We start from the raw sequence: 19765 nt of genomic DNA on the forward strand, positions 1-19765 counted from the left end.
GACTCTCTACTCTTGCTCACCCCTATACTGTCCAAATCCCTTATGCAAGAGCTAACCAGCATCTTCATTCTTTTATCCCTTCCGCTGGTAGATTCTGAAACAGCCTTCCTTATGTCTATATTTCCTCCTGCCGATGAATTGATCTCTTTTCAAGAGAGCAGTGTCAAGACACCTCTTCTCCTGAAATTGACCTATCTTTTGGCATCCTATTCTGTTTGCGTTTATTGGAGCAGCGCCAAGCGGGCTGTTTTTGTTAACTACTATCCAGTTTAAGATTCCAACCCCGATCTACAGATTCGTAGATAATATTTACACACACCACGGAAGCGCATGACGCGATGACGGGGTTGGCAATGAATCCATATATACTAAGATAGTGAATAGGCGACTCAGTTACTCTGTTTTTGTTGTTGTTCCAGTCCCACCCCAAGCATTCTACCTTGTACAGCCAGCCCTGAACCCCCTGACAAGAAGCGAGGCCCTCAGACAGCATGTGAGGAACACCTGCAAGGCGCTTGACTTCAAGAAACAGAGCGCCAGACTGTCACACCTGCTCTACGACGACACGCATAAGGCGATCTACTGCTACATACCCAAGGTGAGGGAAACATGAGGGAAGGGCAGGAGAGAAGGGCGAGGAAGGAAACAAGTTAAGGACAAGATAGGAGATAGTGTCAAGCTTTTAATGTAAGAAAAACCATACAAGGCTGAAATTTGCATTAATTACAGTGATTTGGATTCTTCAATAGGAGTAACTTACTTTTAGAAGGCACACAGGAGAATGTCTCGCTGCAGGGGAGGCAGTGGCTGAGTGATTAGCGTACCGGCCACGCATTCGGTGCGTTGTCCATGATGTGGATTCGAATCCGCCGCTAACCACCTGGGATTTTTCAGTCACCGCCGAGTGGCTTAAGACTACCCACATGCTGTCCTAAAGACCACTCATCAACCTGGACTCTAGAAGAAGCTGTACAGCGCAAGCGAAATAAAGAATGAGCTCCGGGGGCAGCATGAGCCAATAATAATGGCGCCACTATAAACAATTGCCTGCGCCATGACGGGCTCGGGCCGACCATCAGGCCCATATGGATTAGCCTACCGACGCTACAGGCCACATGTAAAAAATAAAGGTGCTAGTGCTGGCAGTGCAGTGCTAATGAATCTGTATGGAGAAACGTCGAAGGTCCGTCCTCGCCACATTGTTCACCTGAAAGCTGTTGCTAAAATCCCTTCTCTGCGGTCCATAATAGGTCACATCATAGACACACTACCTTCGGACAGCTTGAATTTGAAGGAGAGGGAGGAATGGTATTTACAAAAGTAATGTTCCTTCCACCAGGTTTCGTGCACCAGCTGGAGGAGAGTGCTCCTGAAGACGACTGGGATACTGGCGCCGGAGCAAAACATCACCTCACTAACTAGGTGGGTATCCCAGGATGCTGTCAGGATAGTTTCCCTAACTAGGAATGGATATTTATATGTCAGGTTCTTTTTCCCTTGCTTGGTGGGGGTATTCATGTCTGTCATGTTTTTGCCTCTCTATTCCTTTCAGCATCTCATTTCCCATTTCTCCTTCCAGAGGTCAGGTACATACCAGTGGCCTGCCGAAGCTGGCTTCCAGTAAGAATCCGGAGGAGAAATTGCAGACCTACAAGAAGTTCATGTTCGTACGTAATCCCTTTGAGCGCGTCCTCTCGGCATTCAGAGACAAACTGGAGAGGGTGGATGAGCTCTATGACTTCCACAGAGCAGTTGGGAAAAAGATAGAGCAAAAGTACAGGTAACCTGGAGGAGGTTCAAATACGTAGAAGGTAGAATGGTGGGTTTTATTGGAAGTACGATTTGACACACACACACACACACACACACACACACACACACACTCACTCACTCACTCACTCACTCAATCAATCAATCAATCAATCAATCAATCAATCAATCAATCAATCAATCAATCTCTCTCTCTCTCTCTCTCTCTCTCTCTCTCTCTCTCTCTCTCTCTCTCTCTCTCTCTCTCTCTCTCTCTCTCTCTCTCTTCTGTTTACATTTTAGTGTTTGAAGGAGTGAGACAATTATCGTAAAAGTTTTATTTTTGAGAATAAGATTCATTTTTTCTATTCATGCATTTTCGTTTATTTGGTTGGAAAATGGAAGTATTATTTTACATTACTTGAAGCAATGATAAGGATTCTTCAGAGTTAGGTCAGCCGCCGATTATGGTCCCTTTTTTATTTTATTATTATTATTATTATTATTATTATTATTATTATTATTATTATTATTATTATTATTATTATTTTTTTTTTTTTATGTTCAACCTATGGCGCCGGTAGGGTTTCTTGGAGGGGCCTATTGGTCGGCCACAGCTCGTTATGACGCAGACACGTTTTGTAGTGGCGCCATCTTTCTTGGCTCATGCTGTCCCATTGAGCTCATTCTTGATCCTCTTTAGAGAGTTGATCAAAAGTTCGGGTTGATAAGTGGTCTTCAGTACAGCATTTGGGTAGTCTTATATGCACTCGGCAATGACAGAATGTTAGCTTGTAGCGGCAGGCGGGACTCAAACCCAGGTGCTCCAGGACAAAGTGCCCGCACGCTGACCACTCAGCCATTGTCAATAATATACCGGAGTTTCCGAGGATTAGATATTTACGGTAAGCAATTAGATTCATGAGGCAACTTGTCATATCAATTTGTGAAACATATGAAACATATTAGAAATCTCCCTTGCTACATATTCTACACGATCGGAACATGTCGCTAACCAGGAATCAATGAAAATGCGTCAGGCCTCCCTACCCTGTCATCCACATTGTAAGGACAAGGCCAAAGTTACTCGAAGTGCGGAGTGCTGGTTAAATTACCCACTGAACCAATCCTGGAGAAGTGAAAATATAATAATACTTTGGTACTGGCGGGAGGAACTCTGGAAACATTATCACTTTGGCAGCAGTTCAGGGTTGGAGAATGAAATCATATATATGAAATTCATTTTTTTTTTACGCAAATGCAGGAGGTAAAAAATTATCCCATAACTAGCTTCTTGTGTATGTAATAGAGCAGGAACAGTGCAGTACAGTAATTTACAAATTAATTTCCTTGAGGAGACTGACGTAAAACTAGATATTTGTCTTCTGGTGATCTTCTTTGCGACAGAAATATACCCCCTTTATTAACCTCTTCGCCGTTTACCTTTGTGTAGATTGTCGCTTGATCATCGCCAAGGAATTATACCATCTTGAGATATCCAAGTGTCATTAGCGGACACATGTCAAGCGAACACTGATTAAAACAAGAATGGTTGACATAACTCTTTAACTTGTTTTCAGTACAGTTTTCAATACATTGCTCCATGTCTATATACGTATTCTCATGAATTACTTTTTTTTTTGGCTCTTTGCATCTATTTGATTTGGAACTGGATGAAACAATACTTCTCCCTCCTGTCCATATGCTTGTAGATTTGTTCTTTATTGTTTAGACGAAAGTGGCATGACTAGCCGAAAAAATATAATTAGTAGTAGTAGTAAGTAGTAGTAGTAGTAGTAGTAGTAGTAGTAGTAGTAGTAGTAGAAGTAGTAGAACATAAGAACATAAGAACGTAAGGAGTCTGCAAGAGGCCGGTTGGCCTTAACAAGGCAGCTCCTGTACACTCAACCCCACCTTACCTCACCATCCATGGCTTTATCTAACCTCTTCTTGAATATATCTATGGTATTGGCACCATAGCTGGGCGTTATCGCGATAAGTTATCGCGATACTTTATCGCTGATAACAAAATCGGGTTATCGGCCATCCGCTACTTATTTAAATATATATCGATATCTTCGTTACTTTTGTAACCAAACTAGCGATACTCGCTACTTTTTTCCGCCTCTCAGAAAAAAAGTTTCCTCCCTAGTGCGCATGCGTGGCCCGGGCGCCCGGTGTAGTTTGAAAAAACTTCGGAGTATGAAACATCTTCGGTGAAGAGATTTCGTACTTAGATCATCAACATTAAAACACTAAGTTCTGGTCTCTCGTGAACTGCGCATGTTCAGACCAGTAAGCGTATCCCTCACAAAGCTTGTTAACAGAGTTGCTGAAAGGCTGAATCAGACATACAGTACCACTACCACCATCCACGCTGTTTCTAGAACAACACTCTGTACGAGTTGTATTTATATGTACAGAGTGTCGTTCTAGAAACAGAGTGTCGTTCTAGAAATAGCGTGGATGGTGGTAGTGGTACTGTATGTCTGATTCAGCCTTCCAGCAACTCTTAATTACGGTTAAAAAGCTTTGTGAGACTGTACAGGTCTACGCCTGCTTGTCTGAGCATGCGCAGTTGACGAGAGACCATTGTTTGTAAAAAAAAAGCGCCAGCTTTTGACGGTGGTGACGCCAAATAACACAACACCGGTTCAGGCGTTTCTAGTATTATCGTCCATAGGTACGTGTCAACGTGTGGTTTTCAGGTTTTGTAAGTTTTATAAGATCCAGATGATGAAAATTTGAATTCATCTTTGTTTTCTATTTGAAATATCAAAATACTATCGTTTTCGCCTATCGGACTTATCACTAGGTAGTATCGGAATTGTGGATTTATATCGGGTATCGGTTATCGGTTATCGCCTATATTTGTGTCTCCAGTTAACGTATATCGGTTATCACCGTTAAGGTTTTCCATTAACTGTTATCGGTTATCGGGAATAAGGTTTTCTGTTATCGTGCCCAGCTATGATTGGCACCCACAACACGGCTCCCAAGCCTGTTCCATTCGTCCACCACTCTATTAGTGAACCAATTCTTGCCTATGTCTTTGTTGAATCTGAATTTGTCTAACTTAAAACCATTGCCACGCGTCCTACCTGGCTCTTTTACTATCAAAATCTTACTGATATCCCCTTTATTAAAGCCCTTCATCCATTTTTAGACTTCGATCAAGTCTCCTTGCAACCTTCGCCTTTCTAGAGAGTGTAGATTTAAATGCTTCAGCCTGTCTTCATAAGGCAAGTTTCTCACCCCCTGAATCATCTTTGTCATCCTCCTCTGTACAGATTCCAACATCTTGATATCCATTCTATAGTAGGGGGACCAGAACTGAACTGCATAATCGAGATGAGGTCTAACTAGTGCTAAGTAAAGTTTGAGGATGACTTCAGCGCTCCTATTGCTTACACTCCTTGAGATGAAACCCAATACTCTGTTGGCCCGATGTTTAGCCTGAATGCATTGAGTCCTAGGACGGAGGTCAGCGCTCACCAGGATTCCTAAGTGTCTCTCACGCCCAGACCTGCTTAGAGGAGTGTCATTTAAGGAGTAATTGTGTGAGGGATTATTCCTACCTACACTCAGAATGCTACACTTCCCGACATTGAATTCCATCTGTCACTTCCCCGCCCAATCATATAGTTTGTCAAGCTCATCCTGGAGAACGGTAGCGTCCCTGTCTGATTGGATTACTCTACCGATCTTGGTATCATCTGCGAACTTACTGACATCACTACTAATTCCTGTGTCCAAGTCATTGATGTAAATAATAAAAAGCAGATGACCCAGCACCGACCCTTAAGGGACTCCACTCGTAACACTGCCCCATTCAGATTTTTTACCATTGATTTGCACTCTCTGCTCCCTACCACTAAGCCACGCCCTGATCCAGTTCAAAACTTTCCCATCTACGCCGTGAGCCTGTAATTTTAGTAATAGCCGGTGATAAGAGACTTTGTCGAACGCTTTACTGAAATCTAGATATAATATGTCATAGTTTTCATCTCGGTCAACCGCCTCGATTACTTTAGTGTAGAAGGACAACAGGTTAGTAAGGCAAGACCTACCCTTTGTGAACCCATGCTGTGAATCATGAATTAAATTATGCTTTTCTAGATGGTCCCGAATTCTCCCGGCTATAATTGACTCCAACATTTTTTTTCCTTCAACTGATGTTAAACTAATTGGGCTATAATTTGAGGTGGCTGACTTGTCTCCTTTCTTTTTAAATCGGCGTCACATTAGCTACTTTCCATTGATTGGGCACATATCCAGAATTTACCGACATCTTAAAGATATCGGTAAGAGGGCCACTAAGGACTTCCTTGCACTCTTTCAGAACCCTTGAGAATACTTCGTCTGGGCCCGGCGATTTGTTTTTCTTCAACCAACCAATATCATCGTGGACTACTTGCCTAGTGATGATCACATCCCTCAACTTGTCGTTCTCTTCGCCCTCATATACCTGAACTCTCTCCGGAATGGTTGTTAGATTTTCCTGCGTGAAAACTGAGAGGAAATAGTCATTCATCATTTGACTCATATCTTCTCCATTCTCAACGAGCTCGCCCGTGTTTGTTTTCAACGGTCCAATTCTGTCCCTTGTTTTCGTTCTGTACAGTTTGAAGAAGCCCTTGGGATCGCTCTTGGCCTCGTTGGCTACCCTAATCTCATAATTTCTTTTTGCTAGGCGGGTGTTCTTCTTCACCGACCTGGCTAGCTCAACATACCTACCCCTGAGGTGAATTTCTCCGTTCTTTATTTTCCTATAAATTCCTCTCTTCAAGCCTATCTCATGCTTGAGTCTGCGGGTCATCCATTTGGGGTCGTTATTTTCCTTCCTACGTGCTTGGTAAGGGATATGCTGTCTCTGACCCTCTGCAATTACTCTCACTAAATTATTGTAGGTCATTTCTAGATGGTTCCCATGTCTTTCCGGTTCCAGCCCCGAGATCTGGCCCTCATCCAGCCCTAGGGTTTCCCAATTTACCTCCTCAAGGTGTCTACTGAGCCCCTCATAATCAGCTCTTCTAAAGGCAGGCACCAACACAGGGTTGAGTTCATGGGTCACCGCCCAGTCTAATTTCAACCTAATTTCCCTGTGATCACTGCCACCTAATTCTCCCCCAACATCTAGCTCGTTGATCATATTCTCGGTGTTAGTTAAGACCAACTCTAGAATGTTGTTACCCCTGGTGGGCTCAGTTACTGTCTGCTTGAGAAAATTATCTTGTATTACTTTCAGAAAATCCTCAGATTCTAGATCACCCATCATGCCTTCCCAGTAATATTCCTATAGTTAAAATCCCCCATTATGCAGACATTTTGCTCCTGCTCGCCCTGCCTACCTCTTGCGGTAATATATCAGTGTCCTGCCTGTTAAGGTTGGGTGGCCTGTAGAGAACCCCTAGAATTAGTTTGTCTTTCCCTTTGTGGACGTCCACCCAAACTGATTCTGAGTCGCCATTTGTTTGAACAGAGTTGTTAGCAGAACATTTAAGTGTGTCTTTAACATAAAGTGCCACCCCCCCTCCCCTTCTTCCCTTTTTATCTTTGTGAAACATCTGATAACCATCTATTTCATACTCCGACATGAAGTTTTTGTTTGCAGTATACACCCACGTCTCCGTGATAGCTATAATGTCGAATTTCTCGACACATGCTTTCCCCCTCAGTAGATCTATCTTGTTCCTGAGACTCCTACTGTTGGTGTAATAAGCCGTTAGACCATCCTTTCTTACATCCTTTCGATTACTCCTGCACCCCCTATTCCCAGTCTGCGATGCATAGCCACTGATGACAGGCCCTCCCCCCTCGCCTACTCTAAAAATTTATGTAGGGTGCTAAGTGATCGTTCGAGGGAGTCTGCGAGAACCTCCACCCCCTGGAGTGACAGGTGCACCCCATCCTTGGCATACAAGGTGCCTTTATTGTAAAAAAGGTCCCAATTATCAAGGAAAAGCCAACCATTTCGCTTACAGTGGGCCGCAAGCCTGCTGTTTACTCCTAAGGCTCTGGAAAGCCATCCCTCACCTACCCCCCTCCTTGGCAAAACACCACAAACGGCCGGCACCCCTTCCCCCCCCCCCGAAGTTTCTCACTTTAGCGAACGATTCCCTGAAGCGCCGAAATATCTCTTCGCTACCCACCCTACTGATGTCATTACCACCGAAACTGCAGAAGACGATAGGCTGTGTCCCCTCCCCTGCTAAAATTTCCTCCATTCTGTCAGATACGTGCTGGATGCCTGCCCCGGGAAAGCACACTCGAAGCCTATTTTCCTTATCCCTTGAACAAAAGTACCTGTCAATGAACCTGACTTGGGAGTCCCCAACCACCAGGACTTTCCTCTTAGAAACTGTGTCAGTAGACGGAAGGGAAGCCGCTACAGGGGGAGAGGGAGGGGCGGCAACAGGGGAAACATGGAAACATGGGAGGAGGAGGAGGAGGAGGAGAAGGAGGACGATGAGTGGGAGAAGGGGAGAGAGGAGGGGGATGACGTCAAAGGGGAAGGGGGAGAGGAGGAGGTGGCGGAGGACGTGGTGGGGGAGCAGGGGGAGGAGGGGGGGGGGGAGGAGGAGATGACATGGAGGGTGGCGGGGGAGGAGGAGTAGGAGGAGGAGGAGGAGGCGTCGGAGGTAGCGGTAGCAGAGGAGGGAGGAAGTGATGTGGTGGAGGACAAGGAGAGAGAATCCGAGGAAGAGCAGGAAGAGACGGAAGGAAAGGAAGAGGTGGAGGAAAGGGGAGAGGGGGCTGATGAATGAATGTCCTCGGCGGCAGAAGGGAAGGGAAGTATGGCGGGTGTGGAGAGGGGAGATGGAAGGTGAGGAGAGGGGAGAGGGGAGGAGAGGAGAGAAGCGGCTGAAGGAGTGGAGGGGAAGAGGGAGATGCAGGAGGAGGGAGAAGTGAAGGGAGAAGGCACTAGCGAGGAGGGGGAGGAAGGCGGAGGTAGGTATGTTTTAAAGTGGCATGACTAGCCGAAAAAATATAATTAGTATTAGTATTAGTAGTAGTAGTAGTAACTAACTAACAGGCTGGGCCATCCAAGAGAGGTCCTGCCGGCGCCTAAGGCAACACCTAAACACACTTCTATTAACCCAAGTAGTGGACCTTTTTCTGGTAACTCACTATTGTTGATAGCCTATTTAGTTCGTTAAATTGAGGGTCGAATATTATTATAATTAATAGTACTTTGATAATTATATATTCATTTTTATTATTCTTTGTACTGTTAGTCATTACAATTATCATTATTATTATTATTATTATTATTATTATTATTATTATTATTATTATTATTATTATTATTATTATATTTGTGGTTATTATTATTATTATTATTTTAGAACTATTGGAGTTTAAATAATTACTACTATTATTGTAATTGTTCTTATTTTTTAAGCATTAGAAGTAACAGCAGCAGTAGTAGTGATAGTAGTTGTGGTAGCAGTAGCATTGCTTGAATAGTTATTAGTATTGGAAGCAGTAGTACTACGTAGTAGTAGCAGTAGTAGTAGCTGTAGTAGTAGTAGTAGTAGTAGTAGTAATAGTAGTAGTATATAATTGTAGTAACCTTAATACTAATAGTTTTTTGTAACACACATACACACACACACACACACAGAGGCATCACCGAGGCGGAGGGACACGACGTTTCTTTCTCCGAGTTCATTCGCTACATCTCCGAGCCGGGACCAGGCACCGCGGAGCAGCGAAACGAACACTGGCTGCCCATGCACGAGCTGTGTGCCCCGTGCTCCGTGGAGTACGACTTTATCGGCAGGATGGAGAATCTCGAAGAGGACGCCGACTACGTTCTGAGGTGGCTCGGGGTGAGGGAGCTGGTTGGCAGATTTCCAGAGGCGAGCAAACCAGTCAACGCGAACCAGTACGTCGCCAAGTACCTTGAGCAGCTCACCCGGGCGGAGCGTTTGGCTTTTTACTCAAAGTACCTGTCTGATTACTTACTCTTCGATTACAGGTTCTTATGATGGAGGAAAACGTAGGCTATCATAGATCAATGTTTCTTTCAAGTCCGTCACGGCGTTTCCACAGCACACCGATAATTGTTTGTTTGCATCTCGCTGAGAGCAGCACGCACGGTTCAGACCCTTGCGGTATTGGTTGATGGCTGTCTCCCATAGCTTTCCTAATCTTTCCAAGTACAGCATGTCTCTTAGAACAAAAACGGTAGGGACAGAACACCAAAGGCTTCAAACATGTTGAGTCTTATATCCTGACGAATTAAGCAAATTGCCTTCACTCGTAATCTCCATTTCGTCATCTGACATTGTTTAGGAGGTAACTCTTATCTTAAACCTTGAGCAGAAAGTTCACTGTTGGTAAGTCTTGCAGAATAAATGCTGACGATGTGTCTCCCTTTTCCTTTCGATTTGGTTGTTTATCATCATCTGACACTGCTTACGAAAGTCTAATAGGTATGTAATTGCTGTGTTCATGGCTTAATTAAAAAAAAGATTAGAGTTGATGTTATGTAGCATATATTTGATGAGGATTCTTACCATATTCTTGGTATATTTTTAACTTCAGTCTACACAGCGCCCCAGAGAAGCAATGGTCATTATGCCTGGATACGACTCCACGGGTCCAGCTTCGAATCCCGGCCCTGGCAGTCGTGCAACTCACCCAGCCGTTCATCCTCCCTCTCGGGCTGGTCGAAAAATGGGTACTTGGGGAAAATAAACCCCAGGATCAAAGGGCTAACGGTTCGGAGAAGAGCACCGCAGCCATGCGCAGCTATAGCGTATGCACTCACCTTAACCTTACCGTCACATAACTCTTGCTGCCATGAGCCATTCACGTGTTTCAAATATAACTATCATAATCTTGGCTTACCTCAAACCTTTAACAACGTCGACATGTTTTCTCACTTTACTCCTCAAAAAAATTTCTTATGACATTCAAATGTGCTCAAAATGATAATTTTATACATGACTTGCTAATAATATTAACCAGAACGAGAAATTCTAAACTAATTGCAATGTAATACCTGTTTTACACTTGAAGAGGATGAGTTTTTACGAATAATAAGGTTTTACTTGCAGGTTAAAACCTAATCTTTTATCAGCGCTCTTGATGCTTTGGAAGATCACACCGCGACAACCCCCTTGTGCTCGGCCTAACTTGCGGCTTTCTCCCCTTCCTTATGTCCATCCAACGGAAACAACAAAAGGTCTCTCCTTTGGGGTCCTTTCTCAGGGTTTAGCCTCCGTACCCACCTTCTTCCGGCCAGCCAGTGTGCAATAAGAAATTGACGTGTCACCGCTCCAAGCCTACATAACCTCCACAGATTTATTTCCAACGCGAGAATAATTACATTTCCGTTTCCCTTTCGACTGATATATTAGTGTTTATAATATTCGTGACATGAAAATTGGATATTCAAATCGTCTAAACGCCAACCTATTCATCTTTATCTATTTGTGCGTTTTTAGTCTCATTATTTTTACTTTAATATATTTTTGCATAGCATTCATACTACCACAAAACATTTGCATATATACTATTGTGATCGAATGCAAAAATATTGTGATGGAAAAGTAATGAATAACGAGACAGTAGGATACGGGGGACAGGGGAGGGAGCAGGAGAGGGGGCAGCTTGGAGACTGAGGGAGGGAGGAAAAATACAGGTGTTGAGTCTCTTACACACAGGCAGGTGTTCAGAGCCACACGCACAGAAACACACACGTGTGTGTGTGTGTGTGTGTGTGTGTGTTTCTATGTATGTGTGTGTGCGTGGGTATGTGTCTATGCTTATGTTTGTGTGTATGTGCATAATTCACCACGGCCTGATCACGAGTTGGACCCATTATCGCAAACAAGGACGCTCCTGATTAAAGCAAGACCCATTACCCTATAGTCGATCTCTGGGTACTGCCGGGACCTTCACACACCATTCCCCTTGCTCAAGTAGGGACAGTAACCACTCCTTATCAGCCAAAAAATCCCGGCCTGAGCAGGTTTTGAACCTTCACTTAACAGGCCGGAGCCGCAGCGCAAGGCTTTCACCACTGAGCTACCGGAGCGTTATGTGTACGTATGTACGTATGTGTGTTTGTGCATTTATGTGTATATATGTGTGTGAGTGGGGATTAGGAGAGTTTGCCTATGGACATTATGCCTATGGATCGTTTGCCTGCCATAGGCATAGGGTCCGGTAGGCAAACGGTCCACATGTATATGTCCGTTGGCAAACTGTCCGGCCACGGTGTGTGTGTGTGTGTGTGTGTGTGTGTGTGTGTGTTTGCGTTTCCGCCTATAGCGCCGCTAGGCTTATTTGGTAGGATCTGACGGTCGGCCCTAGCCCGTTGCGGCGCTGGCAAGTATTTATAGTGGCGCTGTCCTGCTTGGCTCATGCTGCCCCCAGAGCTCATCAATGACCCTCTGTTTTAGAGAGAGAATCTTGAGTCCGGGTTAATAAGTGGTCTTCTGGACGGCATGTGGGTAGTTTTAGGCCACTCAGCGGTGACTGAAAAATCCCAAAGTTGTAGCAATAAACTTGTGGCACTAGGCGGGGCGCGAGCCAGCGTCGTCCTGTACGCGGCACCGTCGTGCTACTCACCCACCGCCTCCCCTGCCTATATTGATATGTTTATGTTCTTTTTTGCGTGTGTGTGTCTGTGTGTGTGTGTGTGTGTGTGTGTGTGTGTGTGTGTGAGTGTGAGTGTTTGTGTGTGTGTGTGTACCTCCACACGTTTATAGTATGGGCGGCAGCTCAAAGAGAAAAAAAAAAATTATGTTTGCTGTAGTCTTGTTCAGTGTGTGTGTGTGTGTGTGTGTGTGTGTGTGTGTGTGTGTGTGTGTGTGTGTGTGTGTACCTCCACACGTTTACAGTATGGGCGGCAGCTCAAAGAGAAAAAAAAAATTATGTTTGCTGTAATCCTGTTCAGTGTGTGTGTGTGTGTGTGTGTGTGTGTGTGTGTGTGTGTGTGTGTGTGTGTGTGTGTGTGTGTGTGTGTGTGTGTGTGTGTGTGTGTGTGTGTGTGTGTGTGTGTGTGTGTGTGTGTGTGTGTGTGTGTGTGTGTTTTACAGTAATGGAAACAGCTCAAGAGCAAAAATAAGAAAACAATAATGAAAAAAAGTACGCAAATCACCGCTTCTGCAAAAAAGAGTTAAGAGGAATGGCCAAATGAGAGGTCAATTTCGGAAGGAGAGAGATCCTGATACTCTTAACTTGAAAGAGTTCAAGTCGTAGGCAGGAGGAAATACAGATGAAGGAAGATTGTTCCAGAGTTTACCAGAGTGAGGGATGTAAGAGTAAAGATGCTGTTGAACTCTTGCACTAGAGATCTGGACAGTGTAGGGATGAGCTTGAGTAGAAAGTCGTGTGCAGCGGGACCGCGGGAGGGGGAGGAGGCATGCAGTTAGCAAGGTCAGAAGAGCAGTCAGCGTGAAAATATCGATAGAAGATAGAGATCAGCGGAATTTAAGAGGTAGGAGTCTATCAGTATTTTTTTTTACGTGTACGCCTGTAGCGCCGGTAGGCTCTATTGAGGGGCCTGGATGGAAGGTGGGCCCAGCCCGTCATGGCGCAGGCAAGTGTTTATAGTGGCGCCATCTTCTCTTGGCTCATGCTGCCCCCCGGAACTCCTTGATTCACTTGGACGGTTTCCTCTAGAGTCCGGGTTGATGGGTGGTCTTCAGGACAGCATGTGGGTAGTTTTAAGCCACTCGGCGGTGACTGAAAAATCCGAGGTGGTAGCGTGGGGATTCGAACCCGTGTCGTCCATCACGCGGTGAATGTGGGCCCAGTACGCTACCACTCAGCCACCGCCTACCCAAGGCGAGAAGTTGATGAGACGAAGACCCATAGACTTGACTCTTTCCAAGAGAGCTGTGCGTGTAGAGTTTCCCCACACGTGAGATTCATACTTCATACGAGGGCGGAAAAGGCCCTTGTATATGGATGGCAACTGTGCGGGGGAAATGAATTGGCGGAGACGAGAGGGAACGTCCAACCTCGAGGAAGCTGATTTAGTGCGAGAAGAGATGTAAAGTTTCCAGTTAATATTCTGAGTTAAGGATAGACAGAGGATGGTTAGTGTAGAAGGAGGTGACAGCTGAGTGTTATCCAAGAATAGGGGATAGTTTTTTTTTTTTTTTTTTTTTACAACAAAGGAGGCAGCTCAAGGGCACAAAAAAAGAAAACAATAATAAAAAAAAGCCCGCTACCCGCTGCTCCCAAAAAAGAATTAAAAGAGGTGGCCGAAAGAAAGATCAATTTCGGGAGGAGAGGTGTTCTGATACCCTCCTCTTGAAAGAGTTCAAGTCTTAGGCAGGAGGAAATACAGATGAAGGAAGGATGTTCCAGAGTTTACCAGTGTGAGGGATGAAAGAGTGAAGATGCTGGTTAACTTTTGCATAAGGGGTTTGGACAGTGTAGGAATGAGCATGAGTAGAAAGTCGTGTGCAGCGGGGCCGCGGGAGGAGGGGAGACATGCAGTTAGCAAGTTCAGAAGAGCAGTCAGCGTGGAAATATCGATAGAAGATAGAAAGAGAAGCAACATCGCGGCGGAATTTAAGAGGTAGAAGGCTATCAGTAGGAGGAGGAGAGCTGATGAGACGAAGAACCTTAGACTCCACTCTGTCCAGAAGAGGAGTGTGAGTGGAGCCTCCCCACACGTGAGATGCATACTCCATACGAGGGCGGACAAGGCCCCTGTATATGGATAGCAACTGCGCGGGGGAGAAGAACTGGCGGAGACGATACAGAACGCCCAACCTCGAGGAAGCTGATTTAGCAAGAGAAGAGATATGAAGTTTCCAGTTGAGATACTGAGTTAAGGATAGACCGAGGATGTTTAGTGTTGAAGAAGGTGACAGCTGAGTGTTGTCGAAGAATAGGTTCATTCTGCCCCAATCGGAAATGATAGTAAGGTCTGAGGTTACGCGTTGTGCAGCCGCCAGTCTGGAGTCGTGTACTTCCTGTGTTGATGGTCTTCTATTGAAAGAGGTTGAATAATGCAGAGTGGAGTCGTCGGCGTATGAGTGGACAGGACAGTTTGTTATGGAAAGAAGATCATTGATGAATAACAGGAAGAGAGTGGGTGATAGGACAGAGCCCTGTGGAAGCCATTGTTGATAGGTTTAGGGGAAGAGCAGTGACCGTCTACCACCGCAAAGATAGAACGGCCGGAAAGGAAACTGGAGATAAAGGAACAGATAGAAGGATAGAATCCGAAAGAAGTAGTAACAAATGTACGGAGGTGGGGGTAGTTGGAAGTGGGGGGGTGACGGAAGAGGGGGTAGCGATAAATGAAAGACCACTGGCTGATCACACACACACACACACACACACACACACACACACACACACACACACACACACACACATAAAGCCTCTGTTATTTTCGTTTATTTTCCGTTTGTTCGTCTGTTCGTGCGTCCATTACGTCAGCGGAGGGCTAGGCAGGATGGAAGTGTACCGAGGCTCACTAGTTAAAACAATAAACAGTCTGGAAATCAAGTTGAAATTTTCCTCCACTCCTTTGTCTGTGTTTGGGCCATCCGTCCCTTCGGCCTATAGTAAGATGCATCCGGTGGCTTGGAGGGCACACGAAGGGCATGTTAGTGACTCGTGGTAAGGATTGACTCATGACTTTCCGTTTTTGTGACACTGTGTTGGGTTGTATGTATTTCTGTGTATTGCATAGTTCGTTTCTTTTCATGTTTGTTTGTTTATATATTTTGAGGATTTAAAGGGCATGCGAAGGGCAAGTTAAAAGTGACTCGTGGGAAGGATTGACTCATGACTTTCCGTTTTTGTGACACTGTGTTGGGTAGTATGTATTTCTGTATATGGAATTGTTTGTTTCTTACCCTATTTGTTTGTTTATCCTATTTCGAGGATTTAGAGGCGCGAAGGGCAAGTTAAAGGTGACTCGGAATAAGGATGGACTCATTGTCATCCGTTTTTATGACATTATGTTGCGTTGTATGAATTTCTAAGTATGGCATTGTTTGTTTCTTCTTCTATTTGTATGTTCATCTTATTTCGAGGACTTGGACACACACGGAGGGCAAGTTAAAGGTGACTCGTGGTAAGGATTGACTCGTAATTTTCCGCTTTTATTATGTTGAGCTCCGTTGTATTTTTTTTTTTTCTCTCTATACATAACATTCATTATTTTCGTATTTGTATTTTTTTTCTTCTAATTTCTCGGTTGTCTGTCTCTTTCAAACATGGTAAGATTGTATTCAATGTAATTTTTCGTCTTCGCTGTGTTGAGTTTCACTGTATTGTTTTTCGCTATGTGACATTACTTGATTATTTTCCTATTCGTTTTTTTCTTATTATTTCTCGGATGTCTATGTCTCTGTCAAGCATGGTAAGGTTGTTTTCATTGTAATTTTCCGTTTTTTTAATACAGTGCGTTTCATTGTATTTATTTCTGTATATGTCATTTTTAATTTCTTTTTCCACTTGTTTATTTTTCTTATTTGCTGTTCGTCTACTTTTTCAAGCTTATTACGACGTGTGTATTTATTTGTTTTGTCTATGTATCTTCAAGCTTTCTATCTACGTCACCAGCGAGAGGTATTAAAGATGAAAGTTTAAAATACACTCATGTAACGCTTGAGGTAATATTATAATTTAACTTTTATTTTTATTTTTATTTTGGGGCCACGACTTATCATTATATATATTATGTTATCGCCTAAATGTATATTATTGTTACGGCCCGTGCAACAACTACTACTACTACTACTGCTACTACTACTACTGCAATTCCTCCTCCTCCTACTACTACTACCATTCCTGCTACCTCTATTACTACTGCTGCTACTACTACTGCTATTACTACTACTACTACTACTACTACTACTACTACTACTACTACTACTACTACTACTACTACTACTACTACTACTACTACTACTACTACTACTACTACGATTACTACTACTACTACTACTACTACTACTACTGATACTTCTTATACTTCTACTACGACTAAGGCTACGGTTCCATATAAAAGTACTACCACTAACACCAACACCATCACCACCCCCAGCACCCTTATCAACAGGCCGCCTATATCCACCCAGGGGTTCACCTCCCGGCAATACCTCCAATCATTGCCTCCGGATCGCCAGGTAATATACTACAGCCCGCGCCGCGTACCCTCACACGCGCCACCTCTTACTGGGACCTGATGTCAACAAGAGCACGTTTTATATATAGAAGGAAGTCATACTGAAAGAACTCGCACTGCTTTGAATATAGAACGAACTTACATTAGCTGAACTCACACTGTTTTGTATATAGAACGAACTTACATTAGCTGAACTCACACTGTTTTGTATATAGAATGAACTTACATTAGCTGAACTCACACTGTTTTGAATATAGAACGAACTTACATTAGCTGAACTCACACTGTTTTGTATATAGAACGAACTTACATTAGCTGAACTCACACTGTTTTGTATATAGAACGAACTTACATTAGCTGAACTCACACTGTTTTGTATATAGAACGAACTTACATTAGCTGAACTCACACTGTTTTGTATATAGAACGAACTTACATTAGCTGAACTCACACTGTTTTGTATATAGAATGAACTTACATTAGCTGAACTCACACTGTTTTGTATATAGAATGAACTTACATTAGCTGAACTCACACTGTTTTGTATATAGAACGAACTTACATTAGCTGAACTCACACTGTTTTGTATATAGAATGAACTTACATTAGCTGAACTCACACTGTTTTGTATATAGAACGAACTTACATTAGCTGAACTCACACTGTTTTGAATATAGAACGAACTTACATTAGCTGAACCCACACTGTTTGTATATAGAACGAACTTACATTAGCTGAACTCACGCTGTTTTGAATATTGAACGAACTTACATTAGCTGAACCCACACTGTTTTGTATATAGAACGAACTTACATTAGCTGAACTCACACTGTTTTGTATATAGAACAGTAGTAACAAATGTACGGAAGTGGGGGTTGCCTCAGAGGGTGGGGACTGGAAGTGGGGGTTGGTGGGTCAGCGGGGGGGTTACGGAAGAGGGGGTATCTGGACCCCCACCCCCCCTCCCATCTCTTTTACCTTTTCACCAACCCCCCCCCTCACCCCCACCCCAACCCCCAGCCCCACCCCTCTCGGGCTAGCGTACGGAAGCGGGAGGGTGACGGGAGTAGGGGTGACCAGCAGGGAGGGGTTCGGGGGGGGTGACGGGAGAGGGGGTACTTGAAGGGTTAAGATAAGATCGTGGTCTCGAATGACCACAAGATTATAATCACGGAAAAGGTTAAAGACATTAAGTTAATGACCAGGCTGGAATATGAATTTACTCTCTAATGCAAGTCCGAAAAAAAAAATCGCCATTGAACGTAAGACTCGATAAATTATTTAAGTTTTTGCTAGGTGTATTGTATCATTATCTTCTTATTTCTCATTTCTCAACTTGTTTCTTCTTATTTCTTTCCTCAACCTATATATATATTATTTTTACTCCGGTTATTTGGTGCCATCTAACCCTAAACACTGCAGCACCAAGTCTTTTTTTTCTGATTTTGCATTGATTAATGTGTTATCTCTCATTTCTTAACTTCTTTCTTCTTATTTCTTTTCTCAACTGGCATTTCTTTTTTTATTTTCTGCCTGCTTTTCGGTGTCATATGACCTTAGACGTTGCCGCATCGAGCTTACCTTTTTCCCTAGATTAGGATAGCGCTCAAACGAAGGCAACCCAGAAATACCTCAGTGAGTCAGCGAAAGGAAGGGAGAGAGAGCGATGTGAGAGGGAAAGTGGTACGGAAGAGACGGGGGAAAAGGCATAAAGTGAAAAAAGGATCATGCGCGTGTGTGTGTGTGTGTGTTCCATTCCCCTCTGATTCTTGAGAAATCTGCGGCTAGCTCGAAATTTTGTGGGCCAACTTTTTTAGCCGAATATATGTTCCGAAGCGGAATTTAATGAGGATTCTTATGGTACCTTCAAATTCCTCATACGTCCATTAGTTCCCGAGTTACACCGATAAAACTGTATTTTTTTTCTCTCTCGTCAGAGTAGCCTAACAATAAAAATCACTCAAAGTTCCTCATCTACGTTCCTTAGAAAGATTACCATATGTTACTATTAAGAAACTTATCCCAACAACTGCAAATCTGACCCGCTTTCATCGAAAACTTAATTTTTAATCATTTTTTATTTACTTCTATGGCGCGTTTCGCGTCATCGTCCGCCAGAACCTTTTACCCTTGATGACACGAAATGCGTCATCGTGCACGAGAGGGTTAAATAAGTCAGATTTATCTCAAATCACTGTCTGGGCAGACAAATATTCGGAAAAGAGAAGGCAAACCAGTTTGTAGATATATATAAATATGCTGTATATTCACGTCCTTATGGATATCTTCTTGTTGATTAGGGTATAAATACTCCTGAATCCCTACAGTTTCGCTCAACTCTCCCTTCCATCATACCTTTCTCCCTCCCTCTTCTCTCTCCTCCCCCCTCCCTCCCTCCCTCCCCTTCCCTTTCCTTCCCTCGTGTTATTAAATTAATCAGATTTATCTCAAATTCACTGTCTGGGCAGACACATAGTCGGACAAGAGACGACAAACCAGTTTGTATATATAGATATATATATATATATATATATATATATATATATATATATATATATATATATATATATATATATATATATATTTATAAATGCTGTATATTCACGTCCTTATGTATATCTTCTTGTTGATTTGGGTATAAATACTCCTGAATCCCTACAGTTTCGCTCAAACATTGTTGGAGAGCCTCCCAGGTGAACGCGTATTCCAATGGTGAACTCCACGAAAAAGGAATTCTTACACGTTCTATACTCCAAACATAACGAACCCTATGGTTTAAGCTCTCAACTACTTCTGATCTTACTCTCTTAAGCCTTTGCAGCTGCTTTCTTAATCCCTTGAAGTCCGCCTTCCTGAAGTCAGGTATTAAGTGTTGTTTCTGCTGACGCTATCCTC

The 19765-nt window shown here is 43.5% G+C and overlaps 1 protein-coding gene across 1 annotated transcript; it reads left to right on the forward strand.

The window, feature by feature from the left end:
• Positions 1 to 337: 337 nt before the first annotated feature.
• LOC127005271 (carbohydrate sulfotransferase 11-like) lies at positions 338 to 10211 on the forward strand (the record flags this gene model as incomplete). Its single annotated transcript, XM_050874064.1, has 5 exons — positions 338 to 598; positions 1340 to 1422; positions 1580 to 1780; positions 9377 to 10031; positions 10085 to 10211. Coding segments are annotated over 4 exons (912 nt in total), but the record flags the coding sequence as incomplete, so codon positions are not given.
• Positions 10212 to 19765: the final 9554 nt, after the last annotated feature.

This window comes from Eriocheir sinensis, chromosome 29 (genome assembly GCF_024679095.1).
Source record: "Eriocheir sinensis breed Jianghai 21 chromosome 29, ASM2467909v1, whole genome shotgun sequence".
Classification (NCBI taxonomy): Eukaryota; Metazoa; Arthropoda; class Malacostraca; order Decapoda; family Varunidae; genus Eriocheir; species Eriocheir sinensis.